A 23,528-nucleotide genomic window follows, 5' to 3' on the forward strand; every position below is an offset into this window, starting at 1 on the left:
TTCTGTACTGATAGTATGTACTTTTTTACCGGCCGAGTAGTGCATACTTCCTCCAATCTAGTACGTACTCTGTAAGTATGTGATTCCGGACGCAGCTATGGTCTTTTCTTTCTGGCGAAACAGGAGAAATGTGCTGAATGTAGCAGAGAAAAAGTTAAACTAAAGTATCGATCCGATACCAATACCAACGTTGGTATCGATAATATCGATATTTGGATCGATCCGCCTACCACTAGTTTTGGGATATTAAGTTTGGGAAGCTTCGGTTTCCTCCCACAGTCCAAAGACATACAAATGAGGTGAATTTGAGATACAAAATTGTCCATGACTGTGTTTGTGTTTGACATTAAAACCTGTAAACTGATGAATCTTGTGTAACGATTAACTACCGTTTCTGTCATGAATGTAACCAAAGTGTGTAAAACATGACGTTAAAATCCTTATAAATAAATAAACATATGCAAAACAGAATGAAATGTTTATATATTTGCAGCCTTAGGTGTCGCAGCACCCACCACCTCTCCCATCCCAGACACTAGAGGTCGAATTTCAGCTGCTGTTGCCGAACAGCCAGGTTGTGTCCCAAATTGTGCCATACTCCATATTCCCTACATACTTAAAACTATATAGGAGTGTTTTACCCTTACGGGTTGGGTCACTTGAAAACTAGAATATTTCAATGAACTATAATGTTGCATGATTTTGATGAATAATACCTACTGCGCGTTCGGGTGTGGCTACAAAATACAAAAGTAGTGCACTACGTAGTGAATAGGTTTCGGTTTTAAACGCTGCCATATCATTCAATGGCCTGACTGTGTCTCCGCCCCTTTTCCCAACACCTCGCGTCTGATTGGTTTGCGCAGTTGGCGTAGGTTCCGTGCGCGTTCTCGATTCTCGTTATAATTTAGCGTAGTAACCTGATTTCTACGTGATGCGGTTTTACGTAACTTACGTTTTTTACGTAAAGGGAACGAGCCAGTAGAAAGTACGGGAGGAGCCGAAGGAGCCGAACATTTAGCGCATATAGCACTGATGGGCATTCCGGCTCTTTTCAGTGAATCATATTCATTGACTCAGCTCACTAATAAGAATCGGTTCTTTCACCTCCTATATGACTTTTTGTCATATAGGCTGTCATTTTTTTGGCAGAATTTCTGTAATAATATTACCAGTTAGGTATTTAACCTAATCTTTTCATTTTGTTGCCCCATATGGTACTTCATATAAGTTAATGTATGAACTTTATATAAGTAAGTTTTAACCTAATTTATGTAAAAATGTAAACCCTGTAGGCCTGCTAAGGTTTAAAAAACTAGTGTACCGACTCTCGTAGCTTGTTTAGATTTTCAGTTTAGTTCATCGGAATTTGTCTGTCAGAATATGTGAAGGAAGTATGCAATTGCAGCCTCGTAACTTAGTCACTGAACAAGAAAGACAGCCTTCTGAATAGCAACTGGGACAAAACCAGCCATTCAAACTAAATAGCAGAAGTCAGTGTCTGTGACTGAAGGAGATTAGCAAAAATGGTATTTCAAAGAAGAAGCCCTTACTGAAAGAATCACAGAGCATTATTTAAAGTAGCTGGTGGAAAGAGTTGAGTGATGAGACTAAAGTGAAACTTTTAGGTTTAAAACGAAAATTTTAAACAGTGTGCTTCGTGTAAATCATCCTGTTGTGATTAAGGTAACATAATGACATTAAGATCCCTTCTCACCCTATTTATCAGCTGGGTCTAAAGTCTGGTTTGCTGTCAAAACAAATACATTAATGTACAAAAAAGATCTACAGCAAGGAGATATGGACCTCATCTAAATCTTAACAAGTGTTATTATTTTTTTACTAGCTGCTTAGTCTTGGTCAGGGCTGCAGTGGGTTCAGCATGACTGGAAAATGCAAAATTACATTCTAAACACAGAGTTGATTGATTGCAGGGCATCGTGCATCCACTTATTTACATTTGTGTTTTTATTCTTACTGGGGAAAAGATTGATGTCTGATTTAAAAATTAAACTTTTAGTCACATTTACATTTTTAGCATATGCTTTTTATCCAAAGCGACCTACAGTATTGTGACAGTATATTGTCTAAGCAATTTAGGGTTAAGGGCTTTGCTCAAGGGTCCAACAGTGACAACCTGGCAGTGGTAGGGTTTGAACCAGCGACCTTTTGATTACTAGTCCAGTACCTTAACCACTAGGCTACAACTGCCTAAACATGGGCCAGATTTCTACAGTTATTAATATGCAAAAGGGTCGGGGATTAATACTATTAAGTCCACTATAATATGAACGTAATACAATGATCCAGTGCAATGGAGTACAAACAAAATAAATTGTAATTTATAAATGGTTTAAAACAAGTTGCACTCATTTGAATTACTTTTATTACTTTACAAATGGGTTTAGAAATCATTTTGCATCCTACAGTGGTCAGCCGTTTTTATTCTGTATATTTTATCCTTGCTAACGCCAGAAAACAGGGAACTGGATAAAAAAACCGAGTCTTTACCTCGAGTCGACTCCAAACGTTAATTGTAAAGAGTCGTTTGAAGAGTCGATTCGTTTTCGAACGACTCATCGCTAGCACCAGATAGAGATTTTGCCAGTAACCGTGGCCTGCCTTGTGGAGCTGGATTATCGCTGTGGGTTTTACCAGGTTAATTTCGGTTTGCTTCAGAGTAAATGTTGTTAGTTTTATGTTTATGGATGGTGGAAGTCAGAATTTTTGTATGAACAGCTTTTATTTTGTATTTTATTTGTGGTTGAACGTTGGGCAGGGTGAATCTGGGAGCCGCCATGGAGAGTGGATAGAGCATGGAGAGCTTCAATTTTAGCTTCATTTGAATAACTAGCTACCTCAATGTAAATTTAACGGATAAATAACTAATACTAAGTCTAATACAGCGCGGAACAAACAGAAATCCTGTCTGAATGTTGGTTTCGTTTTTTAAATCCGTACCTACCTATTTAAATGTCTCTGTAGCTTGCTGCTAGTTAGCTAATAGGTTACATTCAAGCCGTCTGTGTTTTTCGGACGAGCTCGACTGAATTGAGTATTTATCTATTTTCCCGTCCTAATGGGTGCCAGTTCTGCTTTTTTATTGGATTTACACAATTACTGCTACCTTCATTTTTGTTGAGCTGACTTGAAAGCCTTAATACAGCGTGAAAACCCTTGGCACAGACAGCAGGAATTTAGCTGACCACTACAGAATCTGAACAAGGACTCGTCGACATCCCGGTTTTCTGATAAAGACTCAGTTTAAAGAAGCAATTTATCAGCACTGAAGATTTATTCAGGTCGGAAAAGGTCGAGGAAAAGCAGAGAACAGAAATGTCTGGGCGACCGAGAACCACTTCTTTCGCCGAGAGCTGCAAACCCGGTGTGCCGCAGCCTTCAGCCTTCGGAAACATGAAAGTCAGCCGTGAGTATTCAGTCCACATCACTCACACTGATATTAATCATCATTTCTGTTTAATAAAACAACATTATACCCAACCAACATTGTTCTGAAACTGTTAAGAGCTTGACCAGGAAGCTAAACCAGTGTTAAACACTCTCACGGTTTCTCCTGGTGCTTTATGATTTGTTTTCTGAAATTCTAATGTCCAAATTAGTGCCCACCAACACTGATCTACACCAGAAACCAATTTGCCTTTAGAAAAGAAAAAAACAAGCAAAATCTGGGATAAAACACTCTTAAACTGCCCTATTAGGCAAATCTTATTGTCCTCTTATGAAGATATACTTTAGGATTCCTGTCCAGACCACTACTGATCTAAAAGTAAAAAGCCACTGACAGCTAGATCAGAAAGCCAAATTGATATTTTTTTTTTATGAAGTAATCCAAAATGTGTTTTTTTGGCTCCCCAGTTTAACGTATTCTGGGACTGATCCATGCACCTGGTGTTGGGCGGGGGCCCTCACACAGAGCTTAGCGTGGCTCTTGGTACGTGATGCGGCCCTGTGTGGGAACCCAACGCTGGCAGGTGATAAGAAGCGTCGGCAGATTGAACACGTGTCAGAGGGGACGTGTGGTGTTCTGCAGAAACAGGTTCCCAGTCTGGAATTGGAAATGACTAAAGGCTGGAAAATTTAGACGAAAAAAAACAACCCATTGGATCGCGGTTGGGTTAGATTTGAAATTGCGTACCTTCCGAGTATGAATATGAATATGGATATCGGTGATGTTGGATGGTTAGATGTGATATGAGATTTGCTTTGACATGCTGTTCCCTGGATGTGTTTCATGCTTTGAAAGTGTGTGGTGTAGATTGAAGTGACAGATTATCTCTGACAGCTTGCTTGGAAAGAGCCTGCTCATGTCATTGTTAGGATGTTCGTGTAGAAATTGTAGGAAAGCATTTTCATGATACACATTAAGCATTTATAGCAGTATGTGCTTTTAAAGAGGTTCGCCAAGTATAAATGCTTTGCAAGAAAACAAAACTTTAAAAACAAAGTATTTCTGCTTTTTCTGGAAGTAAAAATACTAGCTGTCATACCATTAAACACGGTAAGCTTAAACGGTTAATGAAAGGTCAGATTAAATCATTACTATGTGTCAGAGTGTGGTCCATCAACACATCATTTATCGATCAGGGTCTGATGTTGGCCAATATCCAGAGCTGTAAAATCGGCGTAGGATCAACAGTGTTAAAAAATGGAACTGGCTGCAGAAATTCTTTAATATGAAACCACACTGATACCAGTTCTGATTTTGATTGCCCCTGTATTTTATAGGTAAAGGCAATTCTATAAAGGTTTCACCAAAACAATCTAGAACAGGACTACTGTAGTAATTTAAAGGTTGCTGGTTTAACCCACACAACTGCCTGTCTGCCATTGTTGGGCTCTTGAGCAAGGTCCTTAACCCCTAATTGCATGGATTGAAGTTGTTTTGGATAAAACTCTGCTAAATGCTGTAAATGTAAATCTGTCACTTACACTCTGATGATGCTTTATGACTTTTTTTTTTAAAGTTGTGACAGTGTTTTTGGGATAGATCAGTTCTAATATGTAAGTTTTCTTCATGTCTAGTCAGATTGGTACAGGAGAACAGCTTAATCTCTCCGGGGGCCTACGCCCCGTGTCCGGTTGCTCTGTAGTAGCAGGGATTGGCTGTGCACTGATGTGCTTTACTGCACTAAAGCAAAGCTGCAGCCTTAATGTGGATTTGGAGATGCAGAAATAATTGATTTTAACATTTTAAAGGCAGCTGTGTGTGGAAAGTGAAGCGGTCAGTGTAATATGCCAGCGGGACTTCTCCTCTTCTTCTCAATAGATAAGTGCTAAACTAGGGCTGAAACTAACCACTGTTTTATTATTTGTTTAATGTAACAGTCTTTATTTAAAGAATTGTTTTTTGGATTGTTTTTATATACACATGGTAGTGTGAACTAATGACTATAAGCAAGACCATGAACATATTTCTTGCATTTGGCCCCAATTTTGGGCCTCCGCTCTTGGCAAAGTTTTCCCCAATATTTCTAAGTAGGTTTTTGATCTTTAGATACAAAAAGACTTTCAGAAATCAAGCCTACACGTGTCTAGTATAATTAATTGCATTATTAATGACATCTGGTTAATTGTTGGACCAACACACTGTCATACTATCACTCTTTTTAATTTTTAATTCATTTTTATCAACCGCTTTATCCTGTTTAGTGTCGTCGTGGGTCTGGTTTCACTGGGAAACACTGGGCACACTGGACAGGACACCAATCCATCATTGAGCCTCGACCATACTTCCCACTCCCTCAGACAGCCAATGATGTCTGTATGTAGAGCGATTTATTAGCATTTAACTTTATGAAGCTCTCTTGTCTCTGCAGTGACAGTTTAAGCTTGGTGGAACCGATTCTTCAGGTTTTGCTAGGCTCAATATCTGCTTTTAAATAGATATAGTTTCCACAATCCTTATAAGAACTTATCCCAACTCATTGCTGTGAAGACACTGGTATGCCTTTTTACATTATTCATAGCCTCTTCATCACTTGCTAACATCTCTAGAAAGCACATAAAAATACTCCTGTATGTGATTTTTGGCCATTTGTCGTTATCGAGTGCTGTTGTTTACATTACATTACATTGGAGTGCAGGTGCAAATTTATTACCAGAATTTTTGTAATAAACCTGAGATTCCTACTGCTGGCAAATTCCTATGTTCCAAATGAAGTCTTTATTCATAAATTAAAAGATCAGATTGAATTTGTTTTTGCAGTGCTGCCCGGTATGCTTTGCACATTTGCTCGAGAGGTAGTGCAGCGAGAAATCTGCGTGGGGTTTGGAATAATGTGCAAATCCCACCGATCTTTATTATAGCTCAATCAGCCACCTCTGTTACAGCGTTCATTTCTGGCTGCCTCGCATCATCAACAGATCAGCAAGAAATGACTTCCAGTGCTGTTGCTTTTGTTTAGTGCCTCCAAATGAAGTAATGTGCATGGAGAAGCAATCATGCTTTCAGTGCCTCGTCTCATGCTTGACAAATAGTGGCTGTTATTTTTATTATTTATTGATTTATTTTTTATATTAATCTCTTTAAAGGTACTCCTGTACTCAGAACTAGTTGTTTCCCCTTTTCCATAAAAAGTTGTGGTTACATGACCTCAGTTTGAGGTTTCACAGAATTATTGGCAGTGGATACAGTCGTCTGATAGGGGTGTGCATCCAGGAAGAGCTTAGTATTTTTGTCTGAGAAATGTCAAGTATCGGCCTGGAAAGTCACCACAATCATCCAGTGTAACTGTGTCTTATCCACTCATACCAGCACAACACACACTAACACACCACCACCATGTCAGTGTCACTGCAGTGCTGAGAATGATCCACCACCTAAATAATACCTGCTCTGCGGTGGTCCTGACCATTGAAGAACAGCATGAAAGGAGGCTAACAAAGCATGCAGAGAAACAGATGGACTACAGTCTGTAATTGTAGAACTACAAAGTGCTTCTATATGGTAAGTGGAGCTGATAAAATGCACAGTGAGTGTAGAAACAAAGAGGTGGTTTTAATGTTATGGCTGATCTGTGTATAACGTAACATTATAAGAGGGGCATTTACATGATTTGTGGCAAAACTACTTTTGCGATGCCTGTGCCATTGGTTGTTAAGGAGTGAACTGGTGACGCTTACCTTCCTGCTGGGCCGCTTTGAGCGCCGCACGCCGTGCCGATTTACTGCTTTGACGCACGTTTTTTACCACTTGTCGCCACACTCAAATTTCAATCTGATTGAACTTTAATCCAGTTTATCGCTGACCTTTTTAAAGCGCAGCCGATGACACATTGTTTTATGATGAAAACAGAACTAAAACACGGACATGACGGAGAGAAACCGATTCTCACTGTTTTACGAAACCACCCAGAAATGTTTGATTTACCCCTAAATATAGCCTGACATTGTGAGAAAAATACGGTATAGCGACTAGTCAGCTGTAAAGTGTGGAGATTGGGTTTGCATTTTAGATCCCGCATTTACTAATACTGGATTCGCTTGTCCTGGTTTTGTAGTTCTTCAGTATGATTTAATTCGACATTAGATTCACAAAACAAAAAAGTTGCTTGAAGCCCGTTTATTCTTTTGCTGGGTTTTTTATCTTTACATCTCCAAATGATGACTTTTGCAGAGCTTTTTTCATTTAAACTAAGATACGTTTACAGACAAAACTGCATATGAATAAACTGTCGGTCAGTATTGCGGTTGGTTTGATTGTTTTCAAGTTTGCCACTCAGTGGCACAGCCAGCAGAACATGCATATCATTTAAAGTTGTAAATGCCGCAGTAAGCAGCAAGATCAATGAAGCGCAAAACACCAATCATGCAAAAGCCATCTGTAAGGGGCGTTATCTATGGGAAATAAGTAATTGCCATTTTTGTGTGCCAATTAATCATCAGCTGAAGTGTAATTAATGCGAGAGGTCATGTAGTACTGCTTGTTTACTCTCCTTTTTACCCTCCTTTTTACCAATCAGCAGTGGACTCTTGTAACGTATGTACGAACATGATATACTCAAACATTCCTCCACCACTCATATTGACACATCAACCATTTGGCCAATTATGTCTAGAACGTCTGACTCAGCTGGTGGGTCAGCGTAATAGACTACTGCACCACCTGAGCGTCCCTTACTTGCATTTTGCAATGATGCATAATTGAAACTGATGTGTAATGTCCTGATTATATTATCAGATTAAGTCATAGTGTGTAATATGGCACACAGTTACAGGTACAAATAATCTTAGTCATTAGTGACCCCAGCATGTTCCCTGTTTAAATTCTTTTCCTTGGTCATTCATTACTTTATTATTTATTAAATTTATTTGTATTATTCATGCCTCGTTAGGTGAGTCCTTTTGTAGCAGGCAACGTTAAGCTAGGTGTGGTTTGCCAGAAGTGTGTACTGCCTGTAGCTCACGTCATCATCTACTCAGTCAGCGTGTGCTCAGACATGCCCAGTCAGTCCTCGTTTATACGTGTCAGGGCAAAAATCTCTCTCTGGATTTGATCTGAAAGGATTTTATCGACAGCTCTTCATGATAACCACAGCTGGACATATATCCATCAGACGTAAGCTTGTTTTCTTATATATATATATATATATATATATATATATATATATAAATGACTATAAAAAACAAACATGGTTATACAGATGGGCAGGAAGTGCCTGAAACTTGTGCTTTTCTATGGTCATGTGTACATTTGTACACATGTATAAATGTAAATACACGTTTTATTATTGTTACTTTATTTTTTCATTCATATTATACATTCAGTGTAAGAAATGTTAACTTGCTCTGTAATTGGCTACAATTGTAAGTGGCTTTGGATTAAACTAGGATTGAACTCCAATGGTAAAATAGATTAGCATAAGTTTTAACCTTTTTATTATTTACGATAACTGTACCTTATAACGTTAAATTTCTTATTTACTGAGTTAATAAATTTCAGCACTTTGTTGTGCCTCTGTGAGAGCAATGACCTTAAATTGCCCCCGTTGCAATCACTAGAGTTGTGAACTAATGGACACTTGTGTACCTAACCGATTTAAATTTCTATAGCATGGATTCCTATAGCAAGTGCTCTCAGTCAGTGGACTGTGTGTGTACTTTGACCTGTCACGTGACTTTGGGATTAGCACAGGCATAGTGCTCTTTGTTCGAGACTTCACCTGCAGGCACACAGGAAATAAACCAAGGACACACAGTTAATCATCGTAGAATTATGTGACAGAAATTCAGCATGTGAACAAATGCTTAGCAGAATGCATACAGAAGAAAACCTCTTCTCATTTAGTATATGTTATTTATCCTTTTTGGCTTTAACACTCCTAACCTTTTATCTTATTCTGGTCCAACCAGTTCTGCTGACCTGTTTGTAAGGGCTGGGATCGGAACTTTCATAGAACGATCTGATCTAAGAACTCGGGGCACGCCCAGCAATCATCTATTTACAATAGTAATTTATTTATTTCATTTAACAAGTCTGTTTCCTTGGAATTCACTCAACCTTTCACATAGTGACTTCTTACACTATATACAGTGGGGTAAATAAGTATTTGATCCCCTGCTGATTTTGTAAGTTTACCCCCTTACAAAGACTTGAACAGTCTATAATTTTTGTGGAAGGTTTATTTTAAGAGAGAGACAGAATATCAACAAAAAATCCAGAAAAAAAACATTAAATAAAAGTTATAAATTAATTTGTGTTTAATTAAGGGAAATAAGTATTTGATCCCCTACCAACCAGCAAGAATTCTGACCCCCACAGACCGGATATGTGCCCATGAGGCACACAAATTAGTCCTGTCCCTGTATAAAAGACTCCTGTCACAGAATCAGTTTCTTCTGTTCAAATCTCTCGACCACCATGGACAAGACCAAAGAGCTATCAAAGGACGTCAGGGACAAGATTGTAGACCTGCACAAGGCTGGAATGGGCTACAAGACCATCAGCAAGAAGCTTGGCGAGAAAGAGACCACTGTTGGTGCGATCATTCGAAAATGGAAGAAGTACAAGATCACAGTCAATCACCCTCACTCTGGAGCTCCATGCAAGAGCTCACCTGGTGGGGTAAGAATGATTCTGAGAAAGGTGAGGTCAGCCCAGAATTACACGGGAGGAGCTTGTCAATGATCTCAAGGGAGCTGGGAGCACAGTCACCAAGAAAACCATTAGTAACACACTTCGCCGTAATGGATTGAGATCCAGCAGTGCCCGCGAAGTCCCTCTGCTCAAGAAGGCTCATGTACAGGCCCGTCTGAAGTTTGCCAATGAACACCTGAATGATTCAGAGAAAGCTTGGGAGAATGTGATATGGTCAGATGAGACCAAAATTGAGCTCTTTGGCATCAACTCCACTCGCCGTGTTTGGAGGCAGAGAAATGCCCGGTGGGGACGGTGTTCTTGGGGTCATATCCAGCATTTCTCTGCTCCCAGCTCCCTTGAGATCATTGACAAGCTCCTCCCGTGTAATTCTGGGCTGACCTCACCTTTCTCAGAATCATTCTTACCCCACCAGGTGAGATCTTGCATGGAGCTCCAGAGTGAGGGTGATAGACTGTGATCTTGTATTTCTTCCATTTTCGAATGATCGCACCAACAGTGGTCTCTTTCTCACCAAGCTTCTTGCTGATGGTCTTGTAGCCCATTCCAGCCTTGTGCAGGTCTACAATCTTGTCCCTGACGTCCTTTGATAGCTCTTTGGTCTTGCCCATGGTGGTCGAGAGATTTGAATGGAAGAAACTGATTCTGTTACAGGTGTCTTTTATACAGGGACAGGACTAATTTGTGTGCCTCATGGGCACATAACCGGTCTGTGGGGGTCAGAATTCTTGCTGGTTGGTAGGGGATCAAATACTTATTTCCCTTAATTAAATACAAATTAATTTATAACTTTTATTTAATGTTTTAAATTATAGACTGTTCAAGTCTTTGTAAGGGGGTAAACTTACAAAATCAGCAGGGGATCAAATACTTATTTCCCCCACTGTAGATAAATGTGAACATCTGACCATGAGCTTGCAGGACATCCCATTTTAAAATCATAGGCGTTTATAGTGAATGACCCTTCTTTGCATCTTTTATCAGCTTTTGCTTTTAATGGATGGATTTGCTTTTCACAAGATCTTTCAGCATTCTGTGGGAGGTAATGCCTGTTTTTCTAAAGAGTCTGTAAGGTCAGTCACTGATGTTGTACAAGGAAGCCTGACTCACAGTTCATGCTCTAAATTAGGGATGTCCAGACTACAGCCCATTACCATTTTTGAAATGGCTTGCGAGCTATTTTAAAAATAAATTTAAATTTGGCCCGCTATTAAGCAGTTTAAAAAAAAAAAAATAAAAAAAAAAACTGCTTTAACTGTTGAAACTCTGGGTATCTCTGTCGCATAAAACAAATCTTAAACGCTCCCCATCTTCTTTCCCCCAACAGAAAACATTACTGTTACTGGTAAACGTTACCAAGTTTTTGGATAAACATGGCAGCTAGACAGCGTAAACTCCAGTTCGTAAACTAAACGGCGAATGCAGGAGATTTCAGGTGCGCTGGAAAAATAATTTTTTTTTCCACTGAGAATTTAAGTAAGTATAATAGTTTTTCTATTAGGATTACAATCTAGTGAGTAAAATTGGCAAAATCTTAGTTTACACAACACTCATGGATGGAGTCAATTAGTCAAGTGGATAATTAGTTAGTGTAATTGTTAGTAATAAGTTATATTTGTTTTATTACAAAAGAGTGTGTGGCCCGTGCATATTTTTACTCCATCTGACCCCTCAGGCTCAGTGGGTAGCATGGTCGCCTCACAGTATAAAGGTCCTGGGTTTGATTCCTAGGTAGAGCGATCCAGTGTGGAGTTTTTGTGCTCTTCCCGTGTTTCCTCCGGGAGCTCCGGTTTCCCCTCACAGTTCAAAAACATGCAAGTGAGGTGAATTGGAGATACTAAATTGTCCATGACTGTGTTTGACATTAAAACTTGTGAACTGATGAATCTTGTGTAAATGTAACAAAAGTGTGTAAAACATGTCCTTAAAATACTAATAAAACTTTACATTTACACCAGCCAGTAGCGATTATTAGAGCGCCTCACTTTTTTCTCCTTATTCTTCTACCACTCGTGCCAGCGCCTTGACCAGATTGTGGGATTGGCTTAAACAGTTGCAAAGAATTTTATACCTCATCCAGCCTTTCCTCTGTCACTTTCAGTCATTGCTAGTTGTGCCAATAGATCACTCGATCAGGGCAGTTTCATGGCTACATAATTCACAAAATAACCTGTATACACTATGTGCAATGGCTGTGGCTTAAATACATGACCTCCGGAATTAGAATGGATGTCCTGTTCTTTGATTGATGGTGTTTAACACCAAACGTCATCCAGAGAACCATTTTTCTAAACAAAGAACCATTTTGGGATCTTTTTTTAAGGGTGCAGTGCCACGTCACTGAGCTCCTCAGTACAAGCCATTCTAGTGAAGTGTATTTTTGTACACCTGTCAACAATGGGTGCAGCAAAAATAAGCCTAGAATACACACTGCTGGCTTTTATTCCAGCTCATTGTTGGAATGTGGCAGTAATTAGCTGTACAAATCATGTTCAAAACCCCTTCACATGCACAATGATCTCGTGGACATTTTTAAACCCAGTATTTCATTTGCAAGGCACCTGACTGGGTAGACCGGGTTTTAAGGTTCGGTGGATTACATGATTTAAACTATGCATATGCGTGTCCTGTTTATTCACCACAAACACACAATACACATGCTGCTTCATCATCACTTAAGAATCTTCAGGACAGGCTTTAAAGCATGCTGGACTTTTTCAACTCAAATAGACATTTCCTCTAAGAACGTAGGGGCATGGGGGAGTTTTCAATCCACATTTTTTATACTTTCATCACTGGAAGTGTAAAACAACATTTCTATCAGGCATTAGTACCAGGCATAGTATATTAAGGCATATTTTTAAGCCATAAGTGCAGGACGGCACATTGGCTTGGTGGGTAGCACTGTTGCCTGACAGCAAGAAGGTCCTGGGTTCGATTCCCAGATGGAGCGCTCATGTTCTTCCCGTGTCCATGTGGGTTTCCTATGGGAGCTCCGATTTTCTTGTTAAATCTTGTGTAACCAGTAATTATCTGCCCTGTCATGAATGTAACCAAGGTGTGTAAAACATGATGTTAAAATCCTAATAAATAAATTAATAAATAACACTTGAGAACAGAGACTTAAAGAGAAGAAAATCACAAATTTGTCATGTTTGTGGTGCAATTACTATTATAATCCTAACATGTTAAAAACTAAATTCATTGAAACAATTAGTTGTTACCTTTCACTTGAAATTTATGCAAATAAAGCTCCAACAGCGCATAAACCACTGCATGATTTGCCCTCAGCCTACTTCCTGTTCTCCTAAGGAGACCGGGTCGGTGATAAAGTGCTTATTCATAGCACTGGAGTAATCTGCCTGCATCATTAAATGAGCAAGTTCCCTTCCTGAACTGGGTGAGTGTGTCAGTCATTAGGAATGTGAGGTTGTGAATGCTTATGACGAATAAACTCCCAGTTCATTCTCATGGCAGAATGGTGGTCGGGTGGAGATCTGATGTTTCACATGTTCACACATACCCATTGCAGTCAGTCATCTGAGCTGGTCAGCAGGCTCTTTCGTAACTGGCACTTGACGTGGTTTGGTGTATTTCTAGCGTTGTATTAATGAACCCTACATTTGAATAAAAATTGATGCTGCTGCCATAAGTTTACCACTGATCAACACACTTCTCCACATCGACTCAGACGTTACTGTAAAATACCAGGGGTTGGTACCGCCTGCCAGAATAAAACGATTAATAATCATACCTGATCAGAGTAAATAATGCTAATTAGACAGCTGCCTATGTAGGCAGGTAGGCAGTAAGACAGCAAGGCAGCTCACTAGGTTTTTGAACACACCCTATGTGATATTTTAAGCTATATTTGTACCTTTTTAGACCAGATATTTTGCCACTGGACCATTACTGGTGGTCACTTTAAGACATAGGTGGCGTAGCTATAGTCATCGTCTTTTTTCACCAAGCTCTGATTGTTTTTAACAGACCGTAATAACAGTTTTTCATAATGGAAATCAAGCTGTGCATAGTAATTACTGCATTTATATGCACACTATGTGGCAAAAAACACATTCTTATAGTTGAAGTGGCTGTTGAGGGACTAAAATGAAGTTCATTTTATTGCGAGTCCTTGTTTGCTTGAGTCATAATTGATAAAACACAGCTTGAAACAGCTATAAAACCTTAACTATAGGGTTTGGAAACACATCTACGTTCCACCTTACGATTAACCCAAAGCCGTATAAATTCTGCAGCAAGCGCAAGAAGTGTTAGTTGCTCTCATACACACACTGAGCTCTGGGGTTCAAATCCCAGGCTGTCGGTCTAATTGAACTGTTTAGCATAAGACTGTTTTTTAGTTTATTTTCATCAACCATATTATCATGTTCAGGGTCACAGCAGATCCGGTTCTACCGGGATATATCGGGCGCAGGGCAGGAATATCCTGGACAGGGCAGCGATCCATCACAGTTATCTCTGATTTATGCCTCTGCAAAACATAGATTTATAGATAAAGAATCATAGATAACTGGTTTGATTTAAGAACATTAAATATGTATTGCAACATGCTTTAGATGCATTTGTTTCCAAGACTTTGTAGAGAAGCTAATACAATATATAATGTAAAAAATGTCTTTTTGGACCTCCGTGCACATGGCCTCAGTTGTGCAGGAGCAATAAAGGTCTTTTCTTTCGTACTGCAACAAAGTTGAAGCTTCTATACACCTGTTTGCAGTGGTTGGGGCTAAAACCAGAACTGCCAGCACTTTTGGCGATTTAATTTACTTTTCATAAACTGCTTTGTCCTAGTCAGGGTGTGTCCTTTTCATCTTAAAGCACTGGGTGTAATGCAGGAATACCCTGCATAAGGTGCCAGTCCGGCACAGCGTTTTGGCCATCCTCACAGCCAATTAAGTTTGTGTCGATGTCTGGCCAGCCGATAGCACCGCTGAGATCTATCCACACAGACGTGATGAACTACACAGACATGGGGGCTGGCATAGTACACAGCTGTGCCACCTCAGCGCCCCATTTCCGGAGATGACTTCATGAATTGCGAAGGCATCTGTCCCCTATTAAAATGCATTTAAAGCAAATTCTAAGCCAGGTCAGATAGACTATTAAGCAGTTTCTTTCTTGTCTTTTTTTTACTTTAGAATTGTAATGTGAATGAATAGCTTGCTTTTTTTTCAAATGGTATAAGGCTGAGAAAAGCCTTGGGCGCATGTCGTGTCCTAATTGTAACTTTGTGCTGAGTGCTGATCCAGGCTCGATTCTCAAGCATTCACAGCTATATTCATTAGCATGGAAAATGCAAAAACAGCTCCTGGATTAGCAGAGTCTTAGATGCACATGTGGTTTTATATTATAGGGCAGTGATAGCTCAGTGATTAAGGTACTGGACTAGTAAACAGAAGGTTGCCAGTTCAAGCCTCGCCACCACCAAGTTGTCACTGTTGGGTCCCTGAGCAAGGCCCTTAACCCTCAATTGCTCATCGTGTTCCGCTCATTGTGTAAGTCACTTTAAATAAAAGCGTCTGCTAAATGCTGAAAATGAAAATGTAAAATGTAAATATGACCTGAAGTGCGTTAGCTTAAGTTTGGTCTAAGTGCTACCATAGCTGAGTGTGAACCCCTTATTAAGCTTCCTCTACTGCCACAGGTCCCAATTTTCACCTGGCCAGACTGCTTCAAATAAGTGCTTAAAGAGGTTGGCACGAAATTAAGCCGAATTCAGAATAATTTGAAGGCTTTGACCTAAGGATGCAATTCATTTATTTTTCTTTCTTTATAAAAAGCACTTGCCCACCTGATTATCTGCAAATGGTCTATTTAATTAAAATGATGAAGCACATTTTCTTAATCCTCTTGTTCTTGCTTTCCTCAGGAGACAAGGATGGCAGTAAGGTGACAACAGTGGGTGCAACCCCCGGCCAGGGTCCAGATCGGCCTCAGGAGGTCAGCTATACGGACACAAAGGTCATCGGCAATGGCTCGTTTGGCGTGGTGTACCAGGCGAAGCTCTGCGACACTGGAGAAATGGTAGCCATCAAGAAAGTCCTGCAAGACAAGAGGTTCAAAGTAAGGAACTGCCTGTGTGACGTGATTGATCAGGATGGAAAAATAGGTTTTAATAGGTTTTGCAAACACTTCTTTCAGACCACCAAAATTAAAAAAAAGCATGGGGTGTTTATTATATTTGCACTATATAAACAAAAGTATGGGGACCGGTTTGAGGGGACAGAATTGATGACTGGACTGTGACCAGATTTTTAGGGTGGAAATTCATCATTATATTTATAGGGAAATAATTATTAATTTTATACATCAGTTAGGAATAAATGTGGTGGAAACATCTGAACTCAGTAATTTTGAAGGGTGTCCTCATACTTTTGGCTATTCAGTGTATATTAGTATAAATGTAGTTATTGTCTATAGACAAGGCCTTACCTAATTCACTTCGCTGAACATGAAATGAGCCGCTTCCCGTGTAATATGCAAGTTGCTGTGAAACTCAAAATTTAAGGTTTGTGTTTAGCAATTTAACATTTTTTATTCAGTTGGAGTTCAAGTGCCTCAGGTTTACTGGTTAATTTGCACTATAAGGCGGTCCTAGCAATCCTACAATTCATTTAGTAATTGCTTAGGCAAAGTGTCCAAGATCAGTTCTGTGGAGGGTGGGGAGTGTTAAAACACGGACGAGTATTTTCGTATTTGAGACAAAACATGAAGCCATTAAGATAGGCTGTGCTGTGTATTATAGCTTCCATTCATCCTGTCATTCAGTTTATGTATGTTATTTAATGACTGCCGTGGCACTTGTTTTTAAAAATCAGTGTAATCTGTGAAAAATGAGGTCTGAGGTATTAAGCACATAGTAGGACCCTATTTATAGGACATTATGTGATTGCAACGAGAGTTCTGAGAACTGATGTCATCAGTCTGTGCTGAGCTTTTTCATCTGTCATCGTTCAGCTCACAGATTTTAGTTTTGTCTTCTGATTTTTTGCTGCTTGCTGAACTTTTGTCGGGTACATTTGGATGAGTGCTTAAATTAAATCCTGTTATTACTGTAATAGCACCCCTTGTATGGCTGTTTTTAGGCTTGTCTAGAGAAGAGAAATCTGTCCAGCTGTTTGTCTGAATGCTTTGGAGGCACTTTACTGTTTTCATGAGAGAGAAATTCTAGACATGTGAATTTTTCATGACTTTTTTTTTTTCTTTGTTTTTTTTTTTCTACTCGTGCAGAACCGTGAGCTGCAGATCATGAGGAAGCTTGACCACTGCAACATTGTGCGTCTGCGCTATTTCTTCTATTCCAGCGGTGATAAGGTGAGTCCCATGGGCTTTATTTTTTTCTCTCAAAATGTTTTCATTGGTCTGAGCAGTACAGTGTGATACGCTGCAAAATAAAATCCCATTTACCCTTACAGGAAACAGTTTGTCATTTTCTACAATGTGTTTATAGAGGCAAGTGTATGAGCATTGTACTCAAGAGAGCAATTTGCGGTGCCTACAGGTGCCACAGTTATGAGCAGACTTTTATTTAACTTTTTTAAAGGATTGCCCTTTTTTTAAAGGATCGCCCATGAATTACCTTTTACATTCAGTGTGACAGCATAAAGTTTTTTATATAGATCTTACTGCCACTATCAACTGAGCCGGTCCCAGTTCTGAATTTTCTTTCTAATGATTAAATTGTAATGATTTAATCACTGCAAAAAATGATTTGTTTCTGATGTTGGTTTTCATTTTTTACCATTTTTATCAGATCATAATATATGATGGTGAACTGTACATCAATCAGAAAGGTGAAGTGATTAACATTGATCTTGCTATGGCATCTGTCTAGGGTTGGGATCTGTTAGGCAGCAAGTGAATAGTCAGTTCTTGTAGTCAGTTCTTGTAAGCAAGGTCAACGAGCAAGTGTAAAAAATAACTTTGACCAGAAGTGAATTGCCATGGCTGGATGACGAGGTCAAAGCATTTCCAAAACAGCTGGTCTTATAGGGTGTTATTCCCAGCATGCGGCGGTTATTACGTACCAAAATGAAGTCCAAACGAGGACAGCCAGTAAACCATGGTGGGGTCATGGACGCCCAAGGGTCATTGATTTTTGAGGGGAGCAAAGCCGAGTCCGTCTGGAACTACAGGAGCACAAACTGCAGAAAACTTTAATAACTGGATGTGATAGACGTCAGAAGACAGTACGTCACAGCTCTCTTTTATTAAGGGACTTGGTGAAGCAGCAGTGTTGTGTGCTTGCCCACTAAGTTTTAGTCTCAGTGGTGCCACCGGCCTGGTTGGGATTTCAGCAAACACAAATTTGCGGCCTGCAGCAGCAACTCCTGCTTCCTGCACCAGGTACTGGTGGTAGAATAATATGATGTGCATAGTAGGGCTGAAACGATTCCTCGAGTAAATCGGTTATTAAAAATCATCGATTCAAATTTTTTGCATCGAGGAATCGTTTAATCCGCACAACCATATACAGCTCACGGTGTTTTACACGGACGACTTTCACTTTTGCGCAGCGTGTTTAACGCTGTGTGCAGGTGACGTGAAGAATCTGAGGGCTGCGTCCCAAATATCTTAAACATAAACAGAACTCGCCGCTCCTGCGAACTGAACGTATCAGTTTAGGACGCAGCCGAGATTTGATAGCGTGGACTGCAAAATATATAGAGAAAATAGCGAACAGGAGGAGACTGGACAGAGAAAACCACAGAAAGTTTGAGATCATTTTAAGCTGATAAAACTAAAACTCAGTATAACATCCACACCATCAGAGCGTCATGTTTACTTTACTCATGTTTACTGACTTTACTTCGTTTCAACCACCACAGGCTTTTATGAAGATTTAGGCAAACACACACAAACATACACACACACACACACACACACCAGATCTACCTCATCTAGAGACACAATCCTGACAGATTTTTATCCCCCTACAAACACCACAAAACCTCCCAACAAAATATTAAAGCTTTATGTTCTGCGTGAGCTGTAGCTGAAACTGAGTTTTGAAAGTTTTTACAATTACAGGCTTATGTTCATGTATTTTTGTTTATTATTATTTATGACTTGATGACCTGATGTTTCAGGTTGCCTGTTTACATTTTAAAAGTAAATTGATTTATTTTTGATTTATTTATTTTTGCATTTAAAAAATGTTAAACTGTCCTGTATGCAAGGAATACAAATGTACAGTTTGGTTTAAGAAACATGTCTTATTTAATCTAATATGTATTTGTTTTTGCTCTTTGTTAAAGCAAAAGTATTTCTTATCCGATTACTCGATTAATCGCTGGAATAATCGATAGAATACTCGATTACAAAAATAATCGATAGTTGCAGCCCTAGTGCATAGCATGTCTTTTTATGCAGGGTAAAAGCTCTTTGTTGAGATTCAAACTCGTGGCTTCAGTCCGCACTTTGCACTGGTGTGCTAGCGAGCTAAACTACTGTCCCACCCGAGTGTGGTAAACAATTTTGTGATTGTCTAATCATCCTCTCAAGAAAACCTACCACCCAGTTGTGGAGCAAGGTGCAGCAGAGTATAGGCAGCGAAAAACTGTTGCACCATCTTTGTTACTGATATTTAATTATATGTCAATACCCTGCAAAAATAAAACTTCCCTTACACAGGGTAAACAACACTAAAGTTAATTCAGAAAGCTTAAAGTCATGCTCACGGTTTAAAAAATTATCGTTTCAAAGCTCCACTTCTGCAGTGCATTATTGAAATGAATTAGTGATTGTCTTATCATCTTGTCAAGAAAACCAGCCAGTTGTAGAGCAAGGTGCAGCAGTATATTTGTCAGCATGTATGTAGTGAGAAACTGTTGCGCCATCTTTGTCACTGATATTTGATCTGTCAATACCCTGCAAAAATGTAACACTTCCATTGAGTAACCTTCCCTTACACAGGGTAAACAACACTAAAGTCCATTTAGGAAGCTTAAAGTCGTGTTCAGTTTAAAAATAGTTTCAACAGATCCACTTCTGCAGTGCATTATTGGAATGATTAGACATTATATAAATGGCTTCATTCCTGCTGTGCATTTCCTCATTAGAGCCAGAGCTTGTTAAAGACTTATTTGTCATGATTGTGGTTCACGTTTTGTTTGTTGCTAAAACGCAAGCATAGCCATGAACGATTAAATGGCAGTTGGACTCATTTGCATTATACTTTCCATCCTATGCGCTCTGTGGGTCATAGTAATGCTACTGTTTGTAATGTTTGTATAGTAAGGGTATGTAGGTCTGTTCTAACAGTCTTCATGCCAATGGACAGTGCCTTCTGGGGGATTCCTTTGACATTCTACTAACAGCTGGAAAGGAAAACTAGATACAGTGACAATTGAGTCAGTGACAGGACAAATGATTAACAAGTGGTCTTAACCTAAAAAGGGGCCCTATTTTTATCAGGGGACATTGCTTGATGTTATGGGATGTCTCACTGGGGCTTTCATTTGGCCAGCTGCCTGCTGAGCATACAGTAAATACTGGTTAGATTTTCAGGCTTTGGTGCTAGCATGTGCCTAACGTAGCACAGGAAGACTTGTGTAATTTATGTATTGGGCCTAGTTTTTGGAGAAAAGGTGGACAAAGTTTAAAAGCTATTTCTTTAGTGTGGTGTTTTATTTAGCATATTTATTTGGAAAAACCATGATGGGCTGTTTTTTTGTTTAATCCAAGTTGGACTGATATATTTTCTCCATTTGCTTGATAATGCTGATTTTTCAAATTGCATGAATGACCTGAGCAGTTTGCAGTTTACCTAGTATTTAGTCTTAGTCTTTCACTTGTGGCTTAAGGCGAGAGCCCAAAACAACTCGACCATGTACAGTTGAGTGACCTGTTTGAGTAAAACACTGCAGCATGAACATTGGCACCAACTATACCATATGATGCATAATTATTAATGTTTGTAAATCATATTGCTACATTTTACACAATTAATTTTAGTCTAACTGGATACTATTGTTTAAATTCCTGGGCAGTAGATCTATCTGTACAGCGGTGTCTTCCCTTTACTCAGTGGCTCGTTATCACTGTGATTGGCTGCTAATTCACTTGTAAATGATTTATCAAGACAAGGTCACTACAGGATTATGGACAGCATTTCTATTGCACAGTCATTTCTATCTGTAAATAATTTTATGGTCTTATGTTTTACATGACAGGGAGTGATCGGCACCATCATGACTAGTTTCTTTGCTTTCCTTGCCATTCATCGCATGTTTTACCTTCAATAAAACAAGCTGTAGAAAATGTGAAGCCTGTATAAATGAACTTGTTGATTATTTTGGTCAATATGCATTTGTACTGTGCCACTGCACACGGAGTTGTTCACATAATTACTTGATTGTAGACAGAATACATTAAGGTGTTTTAATACAGTTTGGTATATGTGTGATTGTAATGAAGTCCTAAAGATTCCCAATCTAATATGCTTCCATAAATTCTTGTAGTCCCTCCAAATGCACACTTTGGTATTGTTGTCTAATGTCGCCTCTATGCTGCACAGTGCTTGAGCCCAGCAGACAAGTGGGTCCATAAAAACTGTAGCCTGCTCATGAATAGTCCAATGGTTTGTTTTTAAACAATACGTCCTCAGTACTTGAATGTATGTGAATGCACTGCTTGCTTATACTTTCTGTTGACTCACCAACTCAGTCGACTGAAATACACACCCAGAATTCACTCAACAATACTTCATGGCATTCTTTGTTTTGTTTGCATTTAGAATGCAATAGAATGAAGAATTTAGAACACCTTTATGGTCATATATACAGATACATGTGTACAGTACAATGAAATTCTTTTTTCCGCATATTCTAGCTCGTTTTGGAAGCTGGGGTCAGAGCGCAGGGTCAGCCATTGTACGGCGCCCCTGACCTAGAGCAGTAGTACAAGTACAAAGTACAAGATGGGAACATCTAATAAAAGCATTCACATAAACAAAAACGCTTCTAAAACAATCCTTTATTTTTTTAATTTATTTTTTATTTTTTTTAAAGAATGTCTTTCACACTTTACTTTGCATATCCCAGTCCCTGGAGCTGGACCCAATGGTCTTGCTTGAGCAAGAGTCTCTAAAAAAATGTTGCCTTGCTCATACCAGTCCCAGAGATCACAGGGTCTCAATCATGGTAGCAACAAGGATATTGCCTTCAAATGTTCTATGGTTGTATTGAATAAAGGTTTAGTCTTTGGAGGAAATGCCGAAGAGAACGTAAAACAACTTAGTGTTCCTTAAATTGTTCTGTTGCCAGCAAATAAGATATTAGCAGTTGGACTTGTGAAAAACTAATCTTACTGACCTGACTGAGCGGTCTGAACTGAGTGACTGGCCTCCAGCCTGTACTATCCGTCAGCACTGGGTTCTTTCCTGAACAGCTACAGCCTTAGATCACACACCATGATTAGAATGGGATTTATGAGGTTACACACTCTCACACACACGTTCTTGCTCACTCAGTCGCTCTGACCAGGACACAGCTGGAAAGCCACACAATCTGCTGACCTCATTAGCTGTTCTTGCATGCACAATGTGAACATACGCATGGTATGTTGAGCGGTGGGACAGATTTTGTACCATTAACTCTACTTTGTGGGGTAATTAATCAATGTGGTGCAACGTGATGCGCAAAACCTTGCACCAAATCACAGGATCCTATTTATCTAATCTGTTTAAAAGCACAGAGAGTTTACCAGCTGTAATTAAAGTAACTGAAAGACCATTTTGCAAAATAAAGAATCCAAGTTTTATATATTTTACTCTGCAGACAACAAGCTGGTTATGAACAGTAAGCTTGTTAAAAACTTTAAGCTTGTTGAAAGTCATTGTCCACAGAATTACTCTCAAGTTGCCTGCCATCCTGGGAAGGCTGTTCACTAGATTTCACTGTGTCTGTTGTAAGAGTGGGCTGCTAATTCTCTTGTTATTGATGTTGACAAGGTCACTACAGTGCTATGACACTATTTTTATTTCATTAGATGGGAACCAAGTTTTCTTGTCTAAGATAAGTTTCTTGACCTCACCTATGCTCTTAACTAAATGGACACAAACTCCCACAGACACACTGTAAAATAGTGTAAAAAGCCATTTTGGATAGGTTTTCTACCTGCAAATGTGGGGGATCCATGGTTTTTTAATAGGAAGTCCAATAAGCTCATGATCAGGTGTCTGCATACTTTTAACCATTTAGTGTTTGTTCTTGTTGCTTTAATACTCCATGGATATGTTTATCTGTTAAAAGAAATGGGCAAAATTAGCATCTTTAGTTATTACGTTCGTCATTGGGACGCAGTGCTTGATGAGCTTGGTGTAAAGGAACTCCAGTCATGTTGGAACAGGACAGGGTCTTCCCCAAACTTTTGGCACAATGTTGGA

At 39.3% G+C, this 23,528-nt stretch overlaps 1 protein-coding gene and 1 long non-coding RNA gene across 2 annotated transcripts in view; one reads left to right on the forward strand and one right to left on the reverse strand.

The window, feature by feature from the left end:
* The first annotated feature begins 2,599 nt into the window (after positions 1-2,599).
* The window catches only part of gsk3bb (glycogen synthase kinase 3 beta, genome duplicate b), a 35,636-nt gene continuing 14,707 nt past the window's right edge, over positions 2,600-23,528 (forward strand). Inside the window, exons 1-3 of the mRNA XM_063009347.1 lie at positions 2,600-3,427; positions 16,011-16,204; positions 17,372-17,455. Coding sequence (XP_062865417.1) covers positions 3,337-3,427; positions 16,011-16,204; positions 17,372-17,455 — 369 coding nt within the window. The 5' untranslated portion in view covers positions 2,600-3,336. The remainder of the gene's footprint in view (positions 3,428-16,010; positions 16,205-17,371; positions 17,456-23,528) is intronic.
* Positions 14,494-22,532, reverse strand: LOC134328269 (uncharacterized). The gene is made up of 3 exons (XR_010014727.1): positions 22,456-22,532; positions 15,933-16,183; positions 14,494-14,612 (listed from the first exon to the last, which is right to left on the reverse strand). It is a non-coding gene; the product is annotated as an uncharacterized LOC134328269 (long non-coding RNA).

The sequence above is a fragment of the Trichomycterus rosablanca genome, chromosome 15 (assembly GCF_030014385.1).
Source record: "Trichomycterus rosablanca isolate fTriRos1 chromosome 15, fTriRos1.hap1, whole genome shotgun sequence".
In the NCBI taxonomy this organism is placed as follows: Eukaryota; Metazoa; Chordata; class Actinopteri; order Siluriformes; family Trichomycteridae; genus Trichomycterus; species Trichomycterus rosablanca.